We start from the raw sequence: 18,977 nt of genomic DNA, 5'->3' as shown, positions 1-18,977 counted from the left end.
TACCACAGCGTCTGCAGGGACCCTTCTGGAAGGACCTTTGTGCCCCGGGGGTTATTCGGGAAGGAGACAGTCTCTGGAATCAGTCACTTCCTCTCTTGAGGGGACCGCATTGGGTGGAGGTGGGGAACTGCCACCTGCTGCTTTCTCTGCCCAGCCCCACTCTGGTCCTTGCAGAGGACAGCAAAGGGGGGGGGGGGCGGAGGGGGGGAAGGGACTGTACTCCCAGCCTTAGTGGTCATTCCCTTTCTAATGTCAAGTGTGGAAGATGGAATTTAATAAGAGCGCGGGGAAGACTCCTACATAATATTTCACGTGACAGATCCCTGGTTGCTCCAACGACCACTAGTCCTAATGCCCCGAACCTTTCTCGGGATTCTCCCCCATCAGCCACTCTAGGAATCTGGATCCCATCTCACGTTCCACTGGGACCCAAACTCAATCCTGAAAGCCACGCTTTCCTGTGCCCCCAATGGTTGAGCAAGGCCTGTAGCCCCCTCCCTCACCAGCAAAAGGCAAAACGCCGGTGGGTGGGGGTGCGCCCCAGCCCGCCTGGCGTCAGGACACTGTCTCCGTTCCTGTCAGGCCTGACTCCCTCCCCATCCTCTCAGGGGATCAGGGGGACAGAGTGGGACACTCTCCGGCCGCCCGCCACCCCCAGTTCCACGAGGCGGACTACATGCCCCATGATGCCGCGGGGCCGAGCTACAACAAGCTCTGCCCCGGGCACCCGGGTCCCCCTCCCCTCTTCCCCGCATCCCCGCATCTCTCGCAGGCCGCTCGGGCTGAGGGCCGGGCAATGCAGCTGCGGGGAGCCGGGGGCTGCGGGCGCGCGTCCCTGCGGCGGCGTCCCCGGGGTTCGCGCCCCGTGCGCCCCCGCGCCCGCTGCGGGAGCCTGCTCCCTTCGCCGAGTGGCGTCTTTGTGTGCGGGGGTGTGGGAGGTGAGGCGCGAGTCCGCGCCGCGCCGCCGAGCGCCCGCTCCCTCCCCGGGCGGGTGGGGGCCTCTCCGCGCCGCCCGCCGCCGCCTCGCGAGGACGCCCGCGGCCCGCGCCTCCCGCACAGCGCCGGGCGCGCCGCCCCCGCCCGCCGGCGCCGCTCGCACATGCCCGAGCCGCAGCCCTGCGAGCAGGCAGCGCCGGCCCCCCGCCCCGCGGCCCCGGGCCCCGGCTCCGGCGCCGTCCCCCCTCCCCGGCCGGGCGCCGCGGCCCTGGCATGAGGAGCGGGCGATGATCCCAGCCAACGCCTCCGTCAGGAAGGGGCCCGAGGGCAAGTACCCGCTGCACTACCTCGTGTGGCACAACCGCCACCGCGAGCTGGAGAAAGAGGTCCGCGCCGGCCAGGTAAGAGCGCCGTCGGGGCGCCGCGGGGACCCCACGGCCGGGCACGCCCGCTGGGTGTGGGGAGGGGGCGCGGCGCGGGCTGTCCCGCCTCCCCGGCGAGTTTGCAGCGCTTCTTTGTTCGCAGCGGCGGCTTTTGTGCTTGTTGACCGGGAGAGGGTGATGGGAGCGGTCCCCGGCCGCTCCCCTCCGGCTCGGACGGACGGCCCACACGTGTTCTGGACCCTCCCAGGTTGGGGTAGGGGACGCTGTGCCCCTCCTCGGCCGGGGCGGAGGGCTGCGGGGAGGGGCTGCCGGGTCGGTCTGTGCTCCATGTGGTGAGAGAGTCCGCGGAGCAGCAGAGCAGCGACACCTCCCGCGTGAGTGTGCGGAGGTGGGCAAGGCCTGCGTCGGGAGGGGGTCACAGGTCAAGGATCAGAGAATGGGCTGTGGCACTCCAAGGCATCCCAGCCCCACCCAGTGCCCTCTACCCTCCCGCTGAGCTCTTCATCTATTTGCTCAGATTGAGCAGAGCCCCCGGGTCCCACAGACCTCAGCGCCCGCTCTGGAATGGAGAGTGGGGAGAGACTCCCTGTGGGGAAGCCCTGAAGGGCCTTGTCCAGGTGCTGAAAGGAACTCTCCTGCCCTCTGGGGTTGGGGCCTGGCTTCTTGGGCGCTGAGGAAGCTAGGGGCCGCTGGCCTCAGGATTTGGGGTTCTGTACACAAAGTGGGCCCCCTGGTTGCTGCCAGTCTGTGAGAATGAGTGGGTCAGCCAGCTTTGGCTGGGCAGTAGCCTCCAAGAAGACCAGGTAAGGGATGGGGTCTCCTGGTCATTCTTCAGGACCAAGGCAGGCACAGGTCACAGGTAGCTCCGACTCTGCCCTTAGTCCCCAGGCCACAGATGGGCCCTTGGGGTGTGGACAACTCACCCTCCAGGGTGGGGAAGCATGAGCTAGTGCTGGGCCCAGCCTGCTCTGGTTTGCCTCAGGTTGAGGCCTGCAGACTTGGCCGGGATCTGAGACCCCAGGGCCATGGGAGTGGTTTGCTCAGGAGTGGTCCCCTTTGGGAATATGCCTTTGGAGGGCCACTTCCTGAGTCACAGGAAGTTCATTTTGAGGAGCTGCCTGCTTCCCAAAGGACGAGTGAGGGGGGGAGCAAGGTGAGGGTTGGGGAGTCTCTGAAGTCCACTACTGAGCCCTCAGAGTAGCAAGGCATCTGCCTCTGCAGAGCAGTCCTAGGAAATGTTGGGGTGACCTGAGCCTCCAAGCTTCTGGGCTGGTTGGGGTGTCCACTTACTTTCCATCTCTGCTTAAACAAGGGTACTCCAAGTTGCTCCTCAGACCATGCCTCTGTTTTATCCATCATAAAGGACGTGGTTTGCAACCAGAGAGCCCTGGTAAAGGAAGCGAGGCCTGAGTGGTAGGTCCTGGGGGACAAAGATGAACAAACCAGGCACATCCCCCGCTCTCAAGGAGACCCCGTTCTGGTGCTGTGAGTGTGAACCAGGAAATAGAGTATGCTGTGCTGGGTGCTAAAACAGTTCAGTCTCTTTTGAGTCTTCTGTTTTCCTCCCCTGAGGGCAAAAGAAGACAAGCTTCTGACGGAGGTTAAGGCTGGAGGGATTTAAATCTGATCTGAGAGGAACTTCCTGATGGGGTGATAGATGATTGGTCCAAGGATTGTTAGGCAGAAGGCTAGTGGCTGAATCTCCAGAATGTCTCAGTTGTACTCCCTTGCCTGAGGGGTGGGTGGTTCTTTTCTTGCTGAGATTGGAGAGAGGCAAAATGCCCTGGAAGAAAAGACTCTCACCTAGGTCTCTCTGATTGATAGTACTCCAGTCAGCAGCCATCTTGCTGAAGTGAGGTCGAGGTGGGGAGCATTGGAACCCGCTGCAGGTAGGGGTACTTTGGGGCTGATGAGTGTGTTCCTCTTTCCCCTCAGGCTGCCACAGAAACTAGGCACCAGGTTCACCAGTATCTCCAGCCTCCCATCCCTCCCACTTCCCTGGTGTGTTTGTGTCTCCTTGAAATGGACACTGCCTACCCTGATCCAGGATAGCAGGAATATAGGGCAATGGTTGAAGTTAACCCTTGTTCAACCACAAAGGAGTCAGGCCAGTCCTCTCCCTTGCTCCAGGGTTGCCAAGAAGGGGAATGCCAATCCTTCTGCATGGAAGAGGCCCCTGGCTGTATCTCCACATTAGGGCTGATGCAGAGTGGTCCTTGCATCCAAATAGGCACTGCTCAGTCCTCCAGGCATCAGGGTCCCAGGGGGAGCTGAGGGTGCCCAACCCAGCCCTTTACTGCTGGGGATAATCCTGGGGGCAGCGTTCTAACATCATAACAAAACCCCATAGACCCTAAGCATTCCATCCAGCGGGGGTTCCCTGACCTCTGGTTCTCCTGGCACCAGCTGTCACAGAAAACACCCAGGCTTTGCTCAAGCACATACCAGCTGGGTTTCCCTGGTCTTCACCTGGCATAGCTGCCTGTTCTTCGCTCCAAGAAAGCCCCGCAGAGGCCCTCCCATGGGCAGCCTTGGCAATGCTGGCAGGCTGGGGAGGGGGATGGAATGGCAGGTTTCAGAGCAGGTTCATTGGCTTTGCTTAGGGCCCCCACCCCCATAGTTCTGTTGGGGGCTGGAATCAGGGAGTGGTGGGGAGACTGGAGGTGCTCATCAGGTGTTTTGGTGACGGGAAGGATCTATGACCACCCCTAGTTGGCACCCAGCAGTATGATGGTTGCTGGGTGCCCTTTGTCCTGCTATGCACACACCCTGCCAGGTTGGGAGGGGGCATGGGGCTGTAGGCCAGTGGATGTGCTAGTTTCCCCTTGGCTAACAATGCCCTGAGGTTGGCACAGCCAGCTGAGCACAGCCCGGGTTCCTGAGTCAGAAGTCCCTGGTGTTCCCTGCGGGGCAGGAGGTGGAGGTTCGGCTGTGTGGCTCCCTGTGGGAGGGCCAAGGGGGGCAGGGTTCTTTCCTGGCAACAGAGACTCTGGAGGGGGCCAGACTGTTCCCAAGGAAACATTTCTTTCTTCCTGGGGCTGCCTCCATCATGGTCTTCCTTCCTGCTTTCCTCAGTTCATCCTTCTAACCTAGAGGCAGGCAAGATGGGACTGTGGGGACCCTAGATGCTCAGACAGAGGTTACCCCACCCAAGGTACCTGGTGTGTCCCAGAACACCTGTGATCCCCTGTCCCCTAACATAGGCAGACCTAGGTGTGGGCCATCACTACATCTGGTGAGTGGGGAAGCTCAGGAGAGGGACCCACAAACCCCAGAAACCCCAAATCAATGTGTCTGGGAAGCAGATGGGGAGGGGCTGCGTGGGGTAGGGTGGGAGGAGAGTGAGCAGGTGCCACCCTCTCCTATCCAACTCAGCTTGAGGAAGCATCCGGCCTCCCTGCCCCTTGAGTGAGCTCAGGCCTACCTGGTGGAGGCTGCGGGGCTCGGAAGTAGTGACCACACCAGACACCGGTTGTCCTCTTTCTGGCTGGGGGAGGCGAGGGAGCAGGGAAAGGAGATCAAAGCTGAGCATGCATGGCTCTATGCGCTGGGCCCTTCACCTTTCTTTTCCGGCTCTATACGTTTGGTGTGCCCTTGTAAGGTTTCATCTAACAAAAGGATTCTGCTAATGCTAAATAAGTTTGAAAAATAACCTGCTAGTGCCTGTGGGTTCAAGGGGTATGCATGTGCCAATAAGCTGGCAGCAAACTTAGGTGTGACCTCTACAGATCCAGAAGGCAACTGAGCTTGCAGATGCTGGTACACTTATGGGAGCACATGGACCCTCAGTGTGGGGGCAAAAGGAGTGGATTCTTGTGGATTCCTATGGTACCTGTTCACGTGTGCGTGTGTGTAGGTGTGTGCCTGAGTGGAAGCAGGGAGTCTCTCTGCCCAGGGAGCCTCAGCCCCTGAGCTCAAAAGACCCCTGCTTTTGACTCCAGCTGAGGCCTGCTGGGGTGCAGAGTTTCATTCTCTTGGTGGTGAGGTCTGGGTGTTAGGTTTCAGAGGAAACCTTTTCATTCTAGCAATTAAATAGCTGCAGGCCATTGCTTTGGAAATTAATGAATTCTTCCACCTGGGCGTGGGGCAAGGTGCCACTTTCACTGCAGGCCATGCTTTGAGCAGGTGTGGGGAGCTTCTTTGAGGGGTTGGCTGGGTGTATGTGGGGGGGGAGGGGGGGCTGTGTTAGCCCTGGAAAACAACAGGGCCCTGGGGACCCTGGGGAGAGCTCCCCAGGAGTGGAGGTGGGGAGGGGCAGCCAGGCCCAGCTAGCAGCACCAGCCTCTCTCTGGGTCCTGGAGGTGAGGCACCTGAGGCGGAGGGTGGCAGGCAGCATCTGGAGCTCTGGGGCTGGGCGGGGTGCCCTGTCAGCTCCCTGGGGCCTTGTTAGCAGCGCAGCAGTAGTAGCATCTGGGACAGGGCTGGTGGGACGCATAGACACATAGACTTTTAGCTGCTGCCCCATGGGAAGGCTCCTCCTGACTTCCCTGGGCTCAGGGTCTGTGGATCCTGCACTCCCACCCCCAGACTCAGGGCCCCACTTAGGCTGGACACAGAGGGGCTCAGCCCATCCCATAATAGATGAAGAGTAAAGAACGCAGTCCTTGTTGTAGGGGAGCCAATGTAGAGGAGCGTAAGATGGGGTGGGGAGAGGGGTGCTTGGATCTCTAAGCCACAGCTCAGAACGCCACGTGGGCTAGGTACATTTTTTTTTTTGAGGCTCCTAATATATTTAAAAATGAAGAAATGGGGGCGCCTGGCTGGCTCAGTCATTAGAGCATGTGACTCTTCATCTCAGGGTCATGTGTTCAAGCCCCATGTTGGGCATGGGGCCTACTTAAAAAATTAAAAATAAAGAATGAATAAATGCCAACACAGGGTTATTAAAATCATATAAATTACTTAAATTATTCAAAATGTCTTGTTTCTGACAAAGGAGTTAGTTCTCATGTTTTAAAAAATATTTAGCTGTTGCTAGAAGAATTATAATGAAAAGCTGTAGTCCTCACTTACCGCCCTCATTCCCTGGAGGCGACCAGTTTGGACTTTAGGCTGTTCTGTTATTTACCTCCAAGATTACAAACAATATACATCTACAACTACCTCTTGGCTTATCAGTTTTACATTGTATTGCTTTCCCCTCCCCAGGTCCCTTAAATATAGTCATTTATGCATCTGTTGAACAAATATTTATTAAGCACCAGTTACGTGCCAGGCACTGTCTAGAGACTGGGAATATAGCATTGAACAAAACACAAGGACCCTCCCTTTGTGGGGCTTACAGTCTAGATGAGGGAGACAACGAACAAATGAACAAGTAATTTAATGTTGGAAGAGAACTAAAGCAGGATCGGGGCAACAGATAGACAAATAGCAAGTGTCATTTAAGATGGATGGTAAGGGCAGGCCTTTTTAAGGAGGTGACATTTGAGCAGCCACCTGAATGAAGTGAGGGAGAAAGTGCTGTGGCTATCTAGGGTATCCAGCAGAGTGGAACTGGGAGGAGAGGTGGGAGAGCACATGAGTTCAAGGAGACATCCAGGGCTGCTGGATTCTATTCTAAACAGGATGGGAGGCCTTGGGGAAGTTTTGAGCTAAAGGATGTCAGGACCTGAGGGACATTTCACAGGATGATGGAGGCTACGATGGGTCATGTGGAGACTAGACCTAAGAAGCCAAGAGAGGAGTGAAGAAACCAGTGAGGGGCCCACAAGGCCACCAGGTGAGATAGGATGGCTGCCACCAGAATGGTAGCCTGAAGGTGATGAAAACAGAGAACAGTCTGGGTCTGTTTTGAAGGTAGAGCCCATAAGGTCAGGCCTCGCTGATGGATTTGATATAGAAGGTGAGAGAAAAGGAAGAGATAAAGACAGTTACAAAGTGGTTTTTTTGTTTTGTTTTGTTTTGTTTCTTTTTACCAGGGCACCTGGCTGGCTTAGAGCATGACTCTTGATCTTCGGGTCATGAGTTTGAGCCCCACATTGGGGGTAGAGATTACCTAAAATAAATAAATAATTTAAAATAAAGTTTTATTTTATTTTTTTACCAAAAGGGGGAGAGAATTGAGGTAATGTTTCCTATGAGGGGAGAATTGGGGCAGGTGTAGCTGTCCAGGAATGGCTGGGAAGAAGGCAAAGGGAAAGACAAAAAGTCATGGGAAGTCAAGGTGTCTCTTCTTGTTTCATGAATTCAGTTATCTTTTCATATATTTCTGAGGATATAAATTACTGTTCCCCTCTCCCCAAAAGTGTTCTTGTATTTCCTGCATTGACAGTGTATCCTCTAGGTTTTTAGCATCTATCTGCATGGTTTGGTCTCTTTCATATTGGCAGCTTTCCTCAAATGTCCAGGCACCCTTGGCTGTCGGGGCATATTTAAGAATGTGGGTGTGGAGCTCATTGATGCATGGGTGGTATTACTGTCAAACGATGGGTGCAAGCTGGCCTGCTTATTGGAGGGTCCCCAGAGGTCCGTACCCAGAGGTTTTCGGTGCCGCTAGTTTCTCCAAGAAGAATTCTCCAGTCTCCTGCTGGGGTGGGATGGGGCAGTTGCGTGTACTGTCAGGCTGTTAGTGGTTCAGGACCTGAGGCAGGAAGGGACTGGGCTTTCACCGTTCACTAGTTTTCAGCCCCATGACCTCATCTTCAGACCAGTGTCCCCAAGTCCAGTGGGTCTCAGGCTCAGTTTATACAGAGAATAAATTTCTGGCATCCTATGGAGGGGAAGGGGGACATCTCCCAGCTTTATAAGATTGGGGAGGGGGCCAAGGGTTCTGAATTTTAACCAGCCTCCCCACCCCCCTGGATTTAGCTCTGAGCCTCACTCATACCTCTGCCATTCCCACTGCCTTCATGTTCTGGACATTTCAAGGGTGGTCTGGCTTGACACTCACTGGGGTTCCCCTATGAGTGTTTGGGTTCTAGTACCCTCTGCTCCACTGAGTCCGTTGTAATGCCCCAGCCACTTTCTATGTTCTAAAGATGTGTTAACATTTCTCATCTGCTAGCATCTCTTCTCTTTACTCTTGTGGGTTTTAAATATTTTATTGACATTCTTACACTTACTCACAAATTTTCCTTTTGAGGCACTCTTCATTCCTTTGTACAGATCTAAGTTTCCATCAGTTAACATTTTCCTTCCACCTAAATAACTTCCTTTAACATTTCTTGCATGTCTTCTGGTGATAAATTCTCTTAGCTTTTTTTGTTTGTCCACAAAAGTCTTCATTTCCCCTCCATTTTTGAAGGATATTTTTTCACAGGACAGAGAATTCTAGGTCGACATTTTTCCCCCCAGCACTTTAAACATTTCATTCGATTGTTTTCTAACTTGCATGGTTTCTGTTGAGAAGTATGCAGTATTTCCTGTATTTGTTCTTCTAGACATAGTGTGTCTCATTTCTCAAAATGATTTTATTATTGTTTTTTTAAGATTTATTTATTTTTGAGAGAGAGAGTGAGAGAGCACGTGCACGCAAGTAGGGGAGGGGTGGAGAGACGGGACAGGATCCAAGGTGGGCTCCATGCTGACAGCAGCGAGACCCATGTGGGGCTCGAACCCACGAATAGTGAGATCATGACCTGAACTGCAGTCTCACCGCTCAACCAACTGAGCCACCCAAGCGCCCCTCAAAATGATTTTAAGATTTTCTTTTTATCACTAAGCTTTCAGCAGTTGATTATGATGGGCCTGGGTGTAGTTTTCTTGGTGTTTGTCTTGGTTGGGATTCATTGAGTTTCTTGGTTCTGTGGGTTTATCATTGTGTTAGCTTGTGCAGAAAATTACCACAGATTGGGTAATTTTATTCTTTCATTCTTTTGGAGTTTGGAAGTCCAAAGTCAAGGAGTCAGCAGGGCTCCACTCCTTCCAAATGCTTAAGGGGAGAATCCTTCCTTGCCTCTTCCAGCTTCTGGTATCTCCAGGCATTTTTTGGCTTGTGGCTGCATAACTCCGGTCTCTGCCTCCTCTTTACATGGAACTTCTCCTCTCTCCATGGATCTCTCCTTTGTAGGTCTTATAAAGGCAGGTCATTGGATTTAGTTAGGGCCCACCTGCAAAATCCAGGCTGATCTCATCTTGAGATCCTTACCTTAATTTCACCCACAAATACCCATCACTCACAGGTTCTGGGGGTTAGAGTATAAACATATATTTTGGGGGGACACCACCATTCAACCCCCTATAGTAGCTTTTTTAAAACAAGAAATTTGGAAAAATGTTGGTTGTTGTCTCTTTAAATGTCTTATTTCTCCCACTTTCTTAGCCTAGCCTCTGGGACTCCAATTACATATATGTTAAAATGCCTTATAGTGTCTCACATATTGTTGAGGCTCTTTGAATGTTTTTCAGTACTTTTTCCCTCTTCTGTGCTCCATTTCTGTTCTCTGTGCTATAGTTCTATTGTTATGTCTTCAAACTCACTGATTTTTTTTTTATTCCTTAGTGTCTAATCTTTAAAAAATTTTTCTTTAGATGTTTATTTATTTTTGAGAGAGAGAGAGAGATAGAGTGTGAGTGAGGGAGGGGCAGAGAGAGAGGGAGACACAGAATCCGAAGCAGGCTCCAGGATCTGAGCTGTCAGCACAGAGCTCGATGTGGGGCTCAAACTCATGAACCATGAGAGCATGACCTGAGCCAAAGTCAGACATTTAACCGACTGAGCCACCCAGGTGCCCCTATAGTGTCTAACCTATTTTTTTTTTTTAACGTTTTACTTATTTTTGAGAGACAGAGAGAGAGAGTGTGAGTAGGGGAGGGGCAGAGAGAGAGGGAGACACAGAATCTGAAGCAGGCTCCGGGCTCCGAGCTGTCAGCACAGAGCCCAACATGGGGCTCAAACCCATGAATGGCAAGATCGTGACCTGAGCCGACGTCTGATGCTCAACTGACTGAGCCACCCAGGTGCCCTGTCTAATCTATTCTTAATTCCATCCTATGAATTTTTCATTTCAGATATTGTACATATCTCTCATTTCTTTCCCCATGAACATTGTGTTCATGTTTTTCTTTCAACTCTTGAGCACATTAAACTATTCATCATCTTTATCATTTCTGACTATGTTTCTGTTAAATGATTTTTCTCTTGATTATGGGTCATATTTTCCTATTTCTTTGCATGTCTGATAATTTTTTTCTAGTAATTTGTAACTGGATGTTAGATACTGCAAACATCGTAATGTTAAGCATCTGGATTTTATTGTCTTCCTTTAAAGAGTGTAAGGCTTCGTTCTAACAGACTGAGTTAAGTTACTTGTAAATCAGTTTGATCCTTTTGAGGTTATTTTTAATCGTTATTAGATTGGGTTTAGGTGAGCCTTTTCTCTAGAGATAGTTTAATCCTACTACAAAGGCATCACCATTCTTGGGTCTCTGTTGAATACCTTGTGCAAACAACAAAGACCTTCTATTCTAGCAGGTTGGAGTTTGAATGTCTCCCTGCCCTGAGACATGAGTGCTGGAAATTTACCAGCTTATTGCTCCTCTTCTGTCTAGTATTGCTGAGTTTCACTCTACATAGGTGAGGTTTGGTATTCTGCAAAGACTCAGAGGAACCCCATGCAGATTTCTGGAGTCCCTTGTTTGCATATCTCACTCCTTCCTGGAACTTGGTCCTGCAACTTCTTGCTACCTCAGCCTCCCTGAACTCCTCTGTCTCCTCAACTCCTCAGCAAGTCTACCATGCTCTGCTAGGGATTCCCCGCCTCCTGCATTGCTGTCTGGAATGATACTCCCAGGTAGAAATCTAGGCAATCATAGGGCCTACCTTATTTGTTTCTCTTATTTCAGGGATCATAGTCCTGGACTACTTGTTGCCTAATGTCTGAAAACAATTATTTCATGTATTTTGAAGTATTTTTATCTGTTATAATGGGAGGGTGGTTTCAGGTATCTCACTATAGTTGGAATAGAAGCCATTTACTGGCATTTTAATCAAGTTTGGGGAAGGAGGAGTTACATGCATGTGGTCAGTTCACTGTATTTAGTTAGAGGTCTTAGACTCCTGAAATATATTTAAATATTTATGTTTTTATCACACAACAAAAATCTCATGCAATATAATTATGCTATCCACAAAACAATAATAGGATTTGTAAAAAAAAAAAAAAAAAAAAGTGTTAATACATAGTGTCCCACATATAAAGGACATGGGTTTGAAGTTGTACCATATTCTTTCATTCCTATCAATATATTACAGCAATTGTTTGTTAAACCTCACTCAGTGATAATGTCAATGATCTAAATTGATAGCCCTTCCTGAAAGTGTGGTCTTGGACCTGTAGGATAAATCTAGTCTCAAGTGCTCTCCTTGGCCAACAGCCTGTCTCGACCACCCTTCAGCTCTGGGATTATTCTTCAAAGTTAGCCCACTGGGCCTTGGAAGAGTGAACCCAGTCAGGGGACCGAGGTGGACAGGAAAGGAGGAAGGTCCTTCCTTTCTCAGGGCTACTTCCTGCCCTGTCCTACAAGCCTCTTTTCACCCACCTGACCCCAGCTCATTGTGTCTGTCTTTTCCATTGCCTTGTAAGGTGAGCAAGGCAGGGCAGCCAGGTGGTTGCTGCTTCCCTAGAGGCTGTTGGGTTCAGATGGGCTGCCTCAGAAGTGACCAGGGATACGTCTTCACCTCCTTCTCCAGGTGGACATCGAGCAGCTGGATCCCCGTGGGCGGACCCCCCTGCACCTGGCCACCACACTGGGACACCTCGAGTGTGCCCGTGTGCTCCTGGCACACGGTGCAGATGTGGGCAGGGAGAATCGCAGCGGCTGGACAGGTGGGCACCCCTGCTCACCCCAGCCCCACAGCCAGCGTCTCCCAGCTTCATATCCTCACCCTTGGTTTGCTGACGGGGGCCACAGGCAGGGTCCTGACCTGTGACTTTGCCTCCTCCCCCCACCCCCAGTGCTTCAGGAGGCTGTGAGTACCCGGGACCTGGAGCTGGTGCAGTTGGTGCTGAGGTACCGGGACTACCAGCGGGTGGTGAAGCGGTTGGCGGGCATCCCCGTGCTCCTGGAAAAGCTGCGCAAGGTGAGGGCCAGCCTCTCAGCCTCCCCACAATGCATTTGAACCCTGTCTCTAGCACAGGCTTAGCTACTCTCTTTTTCATCCTCCAGGCCCAGGACTTCTATGTGGAGATGAAATGGGAGTTCACTAGCTGGGGTAAGGGGGCCGATGGGGGCCTCTCTGGGCATTCTCCCACCTCAGGGCTTTTGCACCTGCTGCTCCCCTGCCTGGAGCTCTATTGCCACAGCTCTTCCTGTGGCTCCTTCTCATCTTTTAGTTCCCACCTCAGTGCCAACTCCTTGGCTAGGCTTTTCCACATTGCCTCAGACACTGTCTTGATTCCATTATTATTATTTCCTTCACTTTGTAATGATTTGCTCATTTGTTTGTTACTTGTCACTCCTTGCCAGAAAGTAAGCTCCAAGAGGGCATGTTCAGTGTTCTATCCTCATTGACTAGAACAGTGCCTGGTACACAGTAGGTATTCAATAAATATTTGTTGGGAGATTGAAAGGTTGAGTGAATGAATTAACAAATGGTGGCTATTAGGGACTTGATAGCGGCTGAGACGTGCCCATCTTCAACTTCGGGTTGCTTACATCTGAGTGACGGGTCTCCATTCACCTGGGGGGAGTTTGGAAAGGGGCTGCTCTCCCACTATCTCTGTTATCCTTGCCCAGCCACAACACTGACCCTGACCCCTATGCCCTGAGGTGGCCCAGGCTGGGTGGACCAGGCAAATTGAAGCCACTCTGACCTTCCCTTCCACCTAGTGCCCTTGGTGTCCAAGATCTGCCCTAGTGACACCTACAAAGTGTGGAAGAGTGGGCAAAACCTGCGGGTAGATACCACGCTCTTGGGCTTTGACCACATGACGTGGCAGCGAGGGAACCGCAGCTTCGTCTTCAGGGGCCAAGGTCAGGCAGGGCAGGAGGTGGGGCAAGGTGGGAAGGCCGGGGACAGCTCCACGCCACCCCTGACCCCCCTGTGCTATTCTGTGGCTGGCAGACACAAGCGCCGTGGTCATGGAGATTGACCACGACCGCCGGGTGGTGTACACAGAGACTCTGGCACTGGCTGGGCAGGACCGTGAGCTGCTGCTGGCTGCTGCCCAGCCCACTGAGGAGCAGGTGCTGAGCCGGCTTACCGCGCCTGTTGTCACCACACAGCTTGACACCAAGAACATCTCCTTTGAGAGGTGAGTGGGCGCAGCCCTCGTAGCCTAGAGCCAGGCTGCTGGATGCCCCCTCACCTGGACCACTCTGCTTCCCCAGGAACAAGACTGGCATCCTGGGCTGGCGCAGTGAGAAGACAGAGATGGTGAATGGGTATGAAGCCAAGGTGAGGCCACCACTCCCTGGTACCAGAACCTGCCAAACTCTTGCCTGTAGTGCCCTGGGCAGGGGTTTCCTGACCACTCTTTTTCAGCCTTGGAGGTGCAGAGGCAATGCAGCAAGGAGGGAAGGGCACTAGACTAAGAGGCAACTGATGAGAATGGCCCGAGTTCAAGTGCTTATTACTATACTCATGTTTGAGACTGTGTTCTGATGTTTTGTATGTATGTGTGAATACATATGTACACACACACACACACATATTTAATCCCAACAACCTTTTTGGGTAGGTGCTATTATTATTCCCATTTTACAGGTGTTTGTTGAGCCTTTCCAACAGGAACCTTCTGTGGGGTGGGGTATTGGCCCATTCTGTGATGAGGAAGGAGGCTTGGAGTGGTTCCATGACCTGTCCAGGGTCACACAGCTACAGGTGACAAAGCCAAGGTTTAGACCTTGGCTGCCTAACTCCAAAGCCCGACCTTTACTCCTAAGAATACCTTGTTGGTCACGCTGGGACCCCTACATCACCCTTGTGGGGCCACATGGTGCCGCTGGTAAAGGAAGGAACTAACAAATGCTGCCAGGCTCTGCATTGTGTCCTGGAAGCGTTCCCTGGCCCTGCAGACTGCGTTAAGGCCTCTGCTTTTTGTTCCCACAGCCCTCTGCAACCTTCACCAGAGTGAATCACACTATATTATAACTGCCCATTTCCTTATCTCTTCAAATAGTGTGTGAGCCTCAAAAGGGTGGGGATTGTCTCTAGTAGTGCTTGTTCACCACTGAGTGGTGCACGTTCATCACTGTCCCTGATGCCTGCCTCAGTGCCTGGCACATAAAGTCTCCTCACAGAATGTTTGTTCAATGAATAAGAGAATGGATGAATGACTTCAGATATTTACTTGCCCAAAGGCTGGGAGATGGAGCAAACAACTCCCCCATCCCCCAATGGACCCTTCCTTGCAGGAAGTGTTCATAAGGCCCTTGGGGGCTGGGGATAGGGTACTGGAATTGTCTTTGAGCCCTTTCCTCATCTGTCGCCAGGTATATGGGGCATCCAATGTGGAGCTCATCACCCGGACACGGACAGAGCATCTTTCAGAACAGCACAAGGGCAAGGTCAAAGGTAATAAGCAGTGGTGGAGTGGCCGGGGAGGGGTGGTGTAAGGAAGCAGCTCCCACTTGAGTACCTCCATCAGTATTCCCTGTGACATCCCAGCAAAAACCAGGATAGTTTATTCACGTAAATAGGTTTCAGTTCAAGTGCCAAGTGCTAATAATTGGGAGTGACTGTCTGGAGTGCAGCTAGGAAGATTCTAAGGCAACATCTGGGCTCAGTGGGAAGGAATTCTACAACTGGTAACTGACGTCTGCCTTGGATTTGGGAGTGGAAATGTCATGTATGCTACTTATTGGCCATTCCAGTCTAGTGGAACATACCCTAAGCAGAAAGTCAGGGGGTCTGTCACTGATGCTTTGTGCCTCTTGATACTACACCTGACTCTCTGGGCACTGGTTAGGCTGCCTAAGGTAGAAAGACAATTCCTACCTCACAGGGGAACAAAATGAGGTAATTAAGATGGAAGTGCTTGAAGGAAAACACACACATACACATACATCCCCTAAAACTGCTCACCAAAAGCAGGTATTTTTCGTCCAGTGTCACCAACCTGGACACTTTTGGAAGTTTCTCCTAAGCCCCAGGCCTACTTTTATTCCCACTGTGCCTGTAGTGTTCCTCGCCCCTGGCCTTTGGAGTCCTCGGTCACCTTCAGATGAAGGTGCCTGAGAGTTTGGTGTGGGTGAGCAATCCTCCCTACCTGCCAGGAACCAGCCTCCTCCTTAGATCGGGGGGTGCGTCACTTCTGAGGGTTGCAGTGCCCTCTGAGATGCTACGTTTCTTGTAGGCTGTAAGACACCTCTGCAGTCCTTCCTGGGAATTGCTGAACAGCATGGGGGCCCCCAAAATGGGGTGAGTATGTGCCAGGGGTGCCCTTGTGTGGAAGGGTGTGGATGTGGCTCAGGAGACCTGGGAGGCGTCCTGCCTAGCATGGCCTGCGTGGAACTACTTTCCACAATGCCCGAGGCCGTGTCAGCTCCACAGTGGCAGGGGGGATAGCTCTGGGGCCCATGATACCAAATGGCTGGCCTGGCATCAGAGACTGACAGGCTCATGGGCACTTCCTCATGTGGTACAGACCCTGATCACTCAGACTCTGAGCCAAGCCAACCCCACTGCCATCACTGCAGAAGAATACTTCAACCCCAACTTTGAGCTTGGCAACCGGGACATGGGCCGCCCCATGGAACTGACCACCAAGACACAGAAGTGAGGCCCCCTGCCGGTGCTGGGGAGGGGTGGGTAGGCCAGGGCTGGACGGGGTCTCCAGAATGTATTGGGTGGGAGGCCGTGGCTTCTACTATGTCCCTCACCCCTTGGGATCTGGGGGGGGCAGGTTCAAGGCCAAGCTGTGGCTGTGTGAGGAGCATCCCCTGTCCCTGTGTGAGCAGGTGGCCCCCATCATTGACCTCATGGCTGTCAGCAATGCGCTTTTCGCCAAGCTCCGGGATTTCATTACCCTGCGCCTGCCCCCTGGTTTTCCTGTCAAGATTGGTGAGACCCCACCCCCATTTCTCTTCAGCCGCTGTTGGCTGGGGGGGGTGGGGGGGGGTGGGGGGGGGGTAGGGCTTAGATGAGGTAAAGATTGGGGATGCCTAAGGTGTGAGAAGGTGGGTGGTGGCACCTGACAGTTTCTTCATCCTCAGAAATCCCAATCTTCCACATCCTCAACGCTCGCATTACCTTCGGGAACCTCAATGGCTGTGACGAGCCAGTGCCATCGGTTCGAGGCAGCCCCAGCAGTGAGACCCCTTCCCCAGGCAGCGACTCCTCCAGCGTCAGCAGCTCCAGTTCCACGAGTGAGACCCCACCCTCTGCGCGCTGCCCTTACGTCCCTCCCCGCCCCGCCCCGCCCTTGCCCGCGCCCTTTCCAGGTGGGTGGAGGGTGGGGCCCTTTCCAGGTGGGCGGAGGGTGGGGCCGCCCGCGCTCTGACGCCCAGCCTGGCGCCCTCAGCCTCCTGCCGCGGCTGCGAGATCTCCCCCGCGTTGTTCGAAGCCCCGCGCGGCTACAGCGTGCTGGGCGGCCAGAGGGAGGCGGCCACACGCGATGATGACGATGACCTGCTTCAGTTTGCCATCCAGCAGAGCCTGCTTGAGGCGGGTAGTGAGTATGATCAGGTGCGTCCCTGCCACCACCGCCGCCCCTGCCCGGCTGCAGCGCCACCCTGGCTGACTGGCCCACGTCCCTCCCTCCAGGTCACTATCTGGGAGGCGCTAACCAACAGCAAGCCTGGCACTCACCCCATGTCCTACGACGCTCGCCGACAGGACAGGTCAGTTCCCGCCAGTCCTGACTTGTCCTCCCTACCCCGAAATAACACATGCACATGTACCATGGTGCCCTGTCCCAGCGGGTGAGGATACTGCTGGCTGGGCAGCTCTTCTTGGCCCCAGGAAACCATGGTACCCTCTGTTGGGCCCCTGCTGGTTTCCAGAAGGCTTCCACCCCCACCGTTTCCTCACTCTGAGCAGTACTCCAAAAGCAGCCAGGGAGCAGGGGACAGGCCTCAAAGGCCTTCAGACCCTTACCAGGCAGGATGTCGGGGCTAGGGTTCTAGAAGTTGCATGCCCACATGTGCTGGTCCACCGTCAACTGGGAGGATGGGCTTTGTAGGGGCTGAGATTTGTCACATCTGGGTGGGAGCCAGGGAGGTGATGCGGGATTCATCGCTTCCACCGGCGGGTGACGAGCCCCTACTCTGTCTTCGGGCCTCCACACTGTCTCCTGGCCCCGCTTACGGGCAGGTGCGCCCGGAACCCTCGACGTATCTTACCCGCCCCCAGGAGCGCCCCGCCCACGCCGCAGCGCCAGCCTGCGCCCCCCGCGGCCCTGGCGTCGGTGCCCAGCCCTCGGCCCAGCCCGCGCCCCGGCCCAGGTGGCCATGTGTTCCGGAGCTACGACGAGCAGCTGCGGCTGGCCATGGAGCTGTCGGCGCAGGAGCAGGAGGAGCGGCGGCGGCGCGCGCGCCTGGAGGAGGAGGAGCTGGAGCGCATCCTGCGGCTCTCACTGACGGAGCAGTAGCGCCCACTGCCGGGCCCTTCGGCCACGCCCCGCGTGACCCGCCTCGCAGCGAGACTCGATCGCGCCCGCGCGCCCGCCGGGCTGCGGCCGGAGACTGACTGGAGCCGCAGCCTCGGGGGCATAGAGGCGCATCCGGCACCATGCGGGGAGGGGGTTCGGGGGACTGCGCGTTACCTGTCCCGGCCAGGGCCCTGTAGGCAGCTCGCACGGCCCGGTCCCCCTGCTTTGCTGTCTCCTGACGCCCACCACTCTATCCTGGGCTCAGACTTGTCCAAGGGGGCCAGGCCGTCCTAAGGGGGAGCCGGGTCCTTAAAGGAGCATTGTCCCCATCCCTTGCTCCTTCTGGTCGGTCCTCCTTTTCTGCTCACAGAACCCACTGTAGGACACTGTCCGTGAAGCCTTTGCATCTCCGCTCTTCACCCCTGGGGGGCAGCTGAGCTCCCCACGTGCTGTGTTGCTGCTTTGTCCCAGACACAAACCAGCACGTCAAGGGCCCAGCTCCTCCTTCACCCCGGCATTTCAGCGTCAAGTGCACTTAGCGGGGTGCCCGGCTTCCCCAGCCCCCCACAACCCCTCCCGGGTCTCAGGGTGGTCCCAGTTTCTCCTTGGGCGGCCAGAGGTTGTAGTCCCTATCCCCAAGGCACGCTTTTTGTGATCAGGAAGGGTGCCCAAAGTGGCCCCCCGGCCTGGGCAAGGCCTGGTTCCTTCATGATGTCTTGGCAATGGGGGGCATATTTGGGCTGGGGGCAAGCACTAGACCCTGTCCCCCGGCCCCGCTTATGGGCAGGTGCACCATGGAGCCCTCTCACCGGCTCAGGGCCCTGGCACCACCACCCACCCCTTCCCACCAGCTGCTGCTAGCCCTCTGTGGTCGTGTGTCCCACCTGCCCCCACCCAGGGGCTGACTCTAAAACCCTTCATCCAATGGTGCTAACCCCCGGCTCTCCCCTGCCCCACCCCACCCACCCAGAGAAGCACAGACCCGCTAGGGGCAGGGGCCCACTGCACACCCCTTGTCCACCTTCTCAGGCTGGCCTTCCTGGCTCAGCCAGTGAGGCTCAGTAGGGACACAAAAGGGATGGAAGAAAAGAACAAAGAGAAACTGTTCCTCTCACCTCCTTCCCTGATGCCAGGGGCACCAGACTGACTCTGAGGCACAAATAAAAGAGGCTTCAAACCCAAG

At 54.2% G+C, this 18,977-nt stretch overlaps 1 protein-coding gene across 5 annotated transcripts; it reads left to right on the top strand.

Moving 5' to 3' along the window:
• Positions 1 to 760: 760 nt before the first annotated feature.
• Positions 761 to 18,976, top strand: ANKRD13B (ankyrin repeat domain 13B). Of its 5 annotated transcripts, none has more exons than XR_002075130.2 (15): positions 761 to 1,337; positions 11,953 to 12,088; positions 12,218 to 12,342; positions 12,429 to 12,474; positions 13,092 to 13,235; positions 13,327 to 13,516; positions 13,593 to 13,659; positions 14,697 to 14,778; positions 15,560 to 15,624; positions 15,851 to 15,981; positions 16,164 to 16,266; positions 16,419 to 16,571; positions 16,727 to 16,890; positions 16,969 to 17,045; positions 17,557 to 17,669. XR_002075130.2 is itself a non-coding variant. In XM_019429715.2 (15 exons), the coding sequence occupies exons 1-15, from the start codon at positions 1,224 to 1,226 to the stop codon at positions 17,792 to 17,794; spliced, it is 1,929 nt and encodes a 642-aa protein (XP_019285260.1). In that variant the 5' UTR covers positions 761 to 1,223; the 3' UTR covers positions 17,795 to 18,976. The 5 variants fall into 5 exon arrangements, 3 of the variants coding, with proteins under 3 accessions (XP_019285260.1, XP_019285262.1, XP_019285261.1); XR_002075131.2 differs by having other exon boundaries at positions 17,518 to 17,621; XM_019429715.2 differs by having other exon boundaries at positions 16,109 to 16,266; positions 17,518 to 18,976.
• The last annotated feature ends 1 nt before the right edge of the window (position 18,977 follows it).

This window comes from Panthera pardus, unplaced genomic scaffold (genome assembly GCF_024362965.1).
Source record: "Panthera pardus isolate Hobbes unplaced genomic scaffold, ASM2436296v1 HiC_scaffold_3, whole genome shotgun sequence".
Lineage (NCBI taxonomy): Eukaryota > Metazoa > Chordata > Mammalia > Carnivora > Felidae > Panthera > Panthera pardus.
The sequence above is the reverse complement of the archived record's forward strand: the minus strand, read 5'-3'. Positions and strand labels throughout refer to the sequence as shown.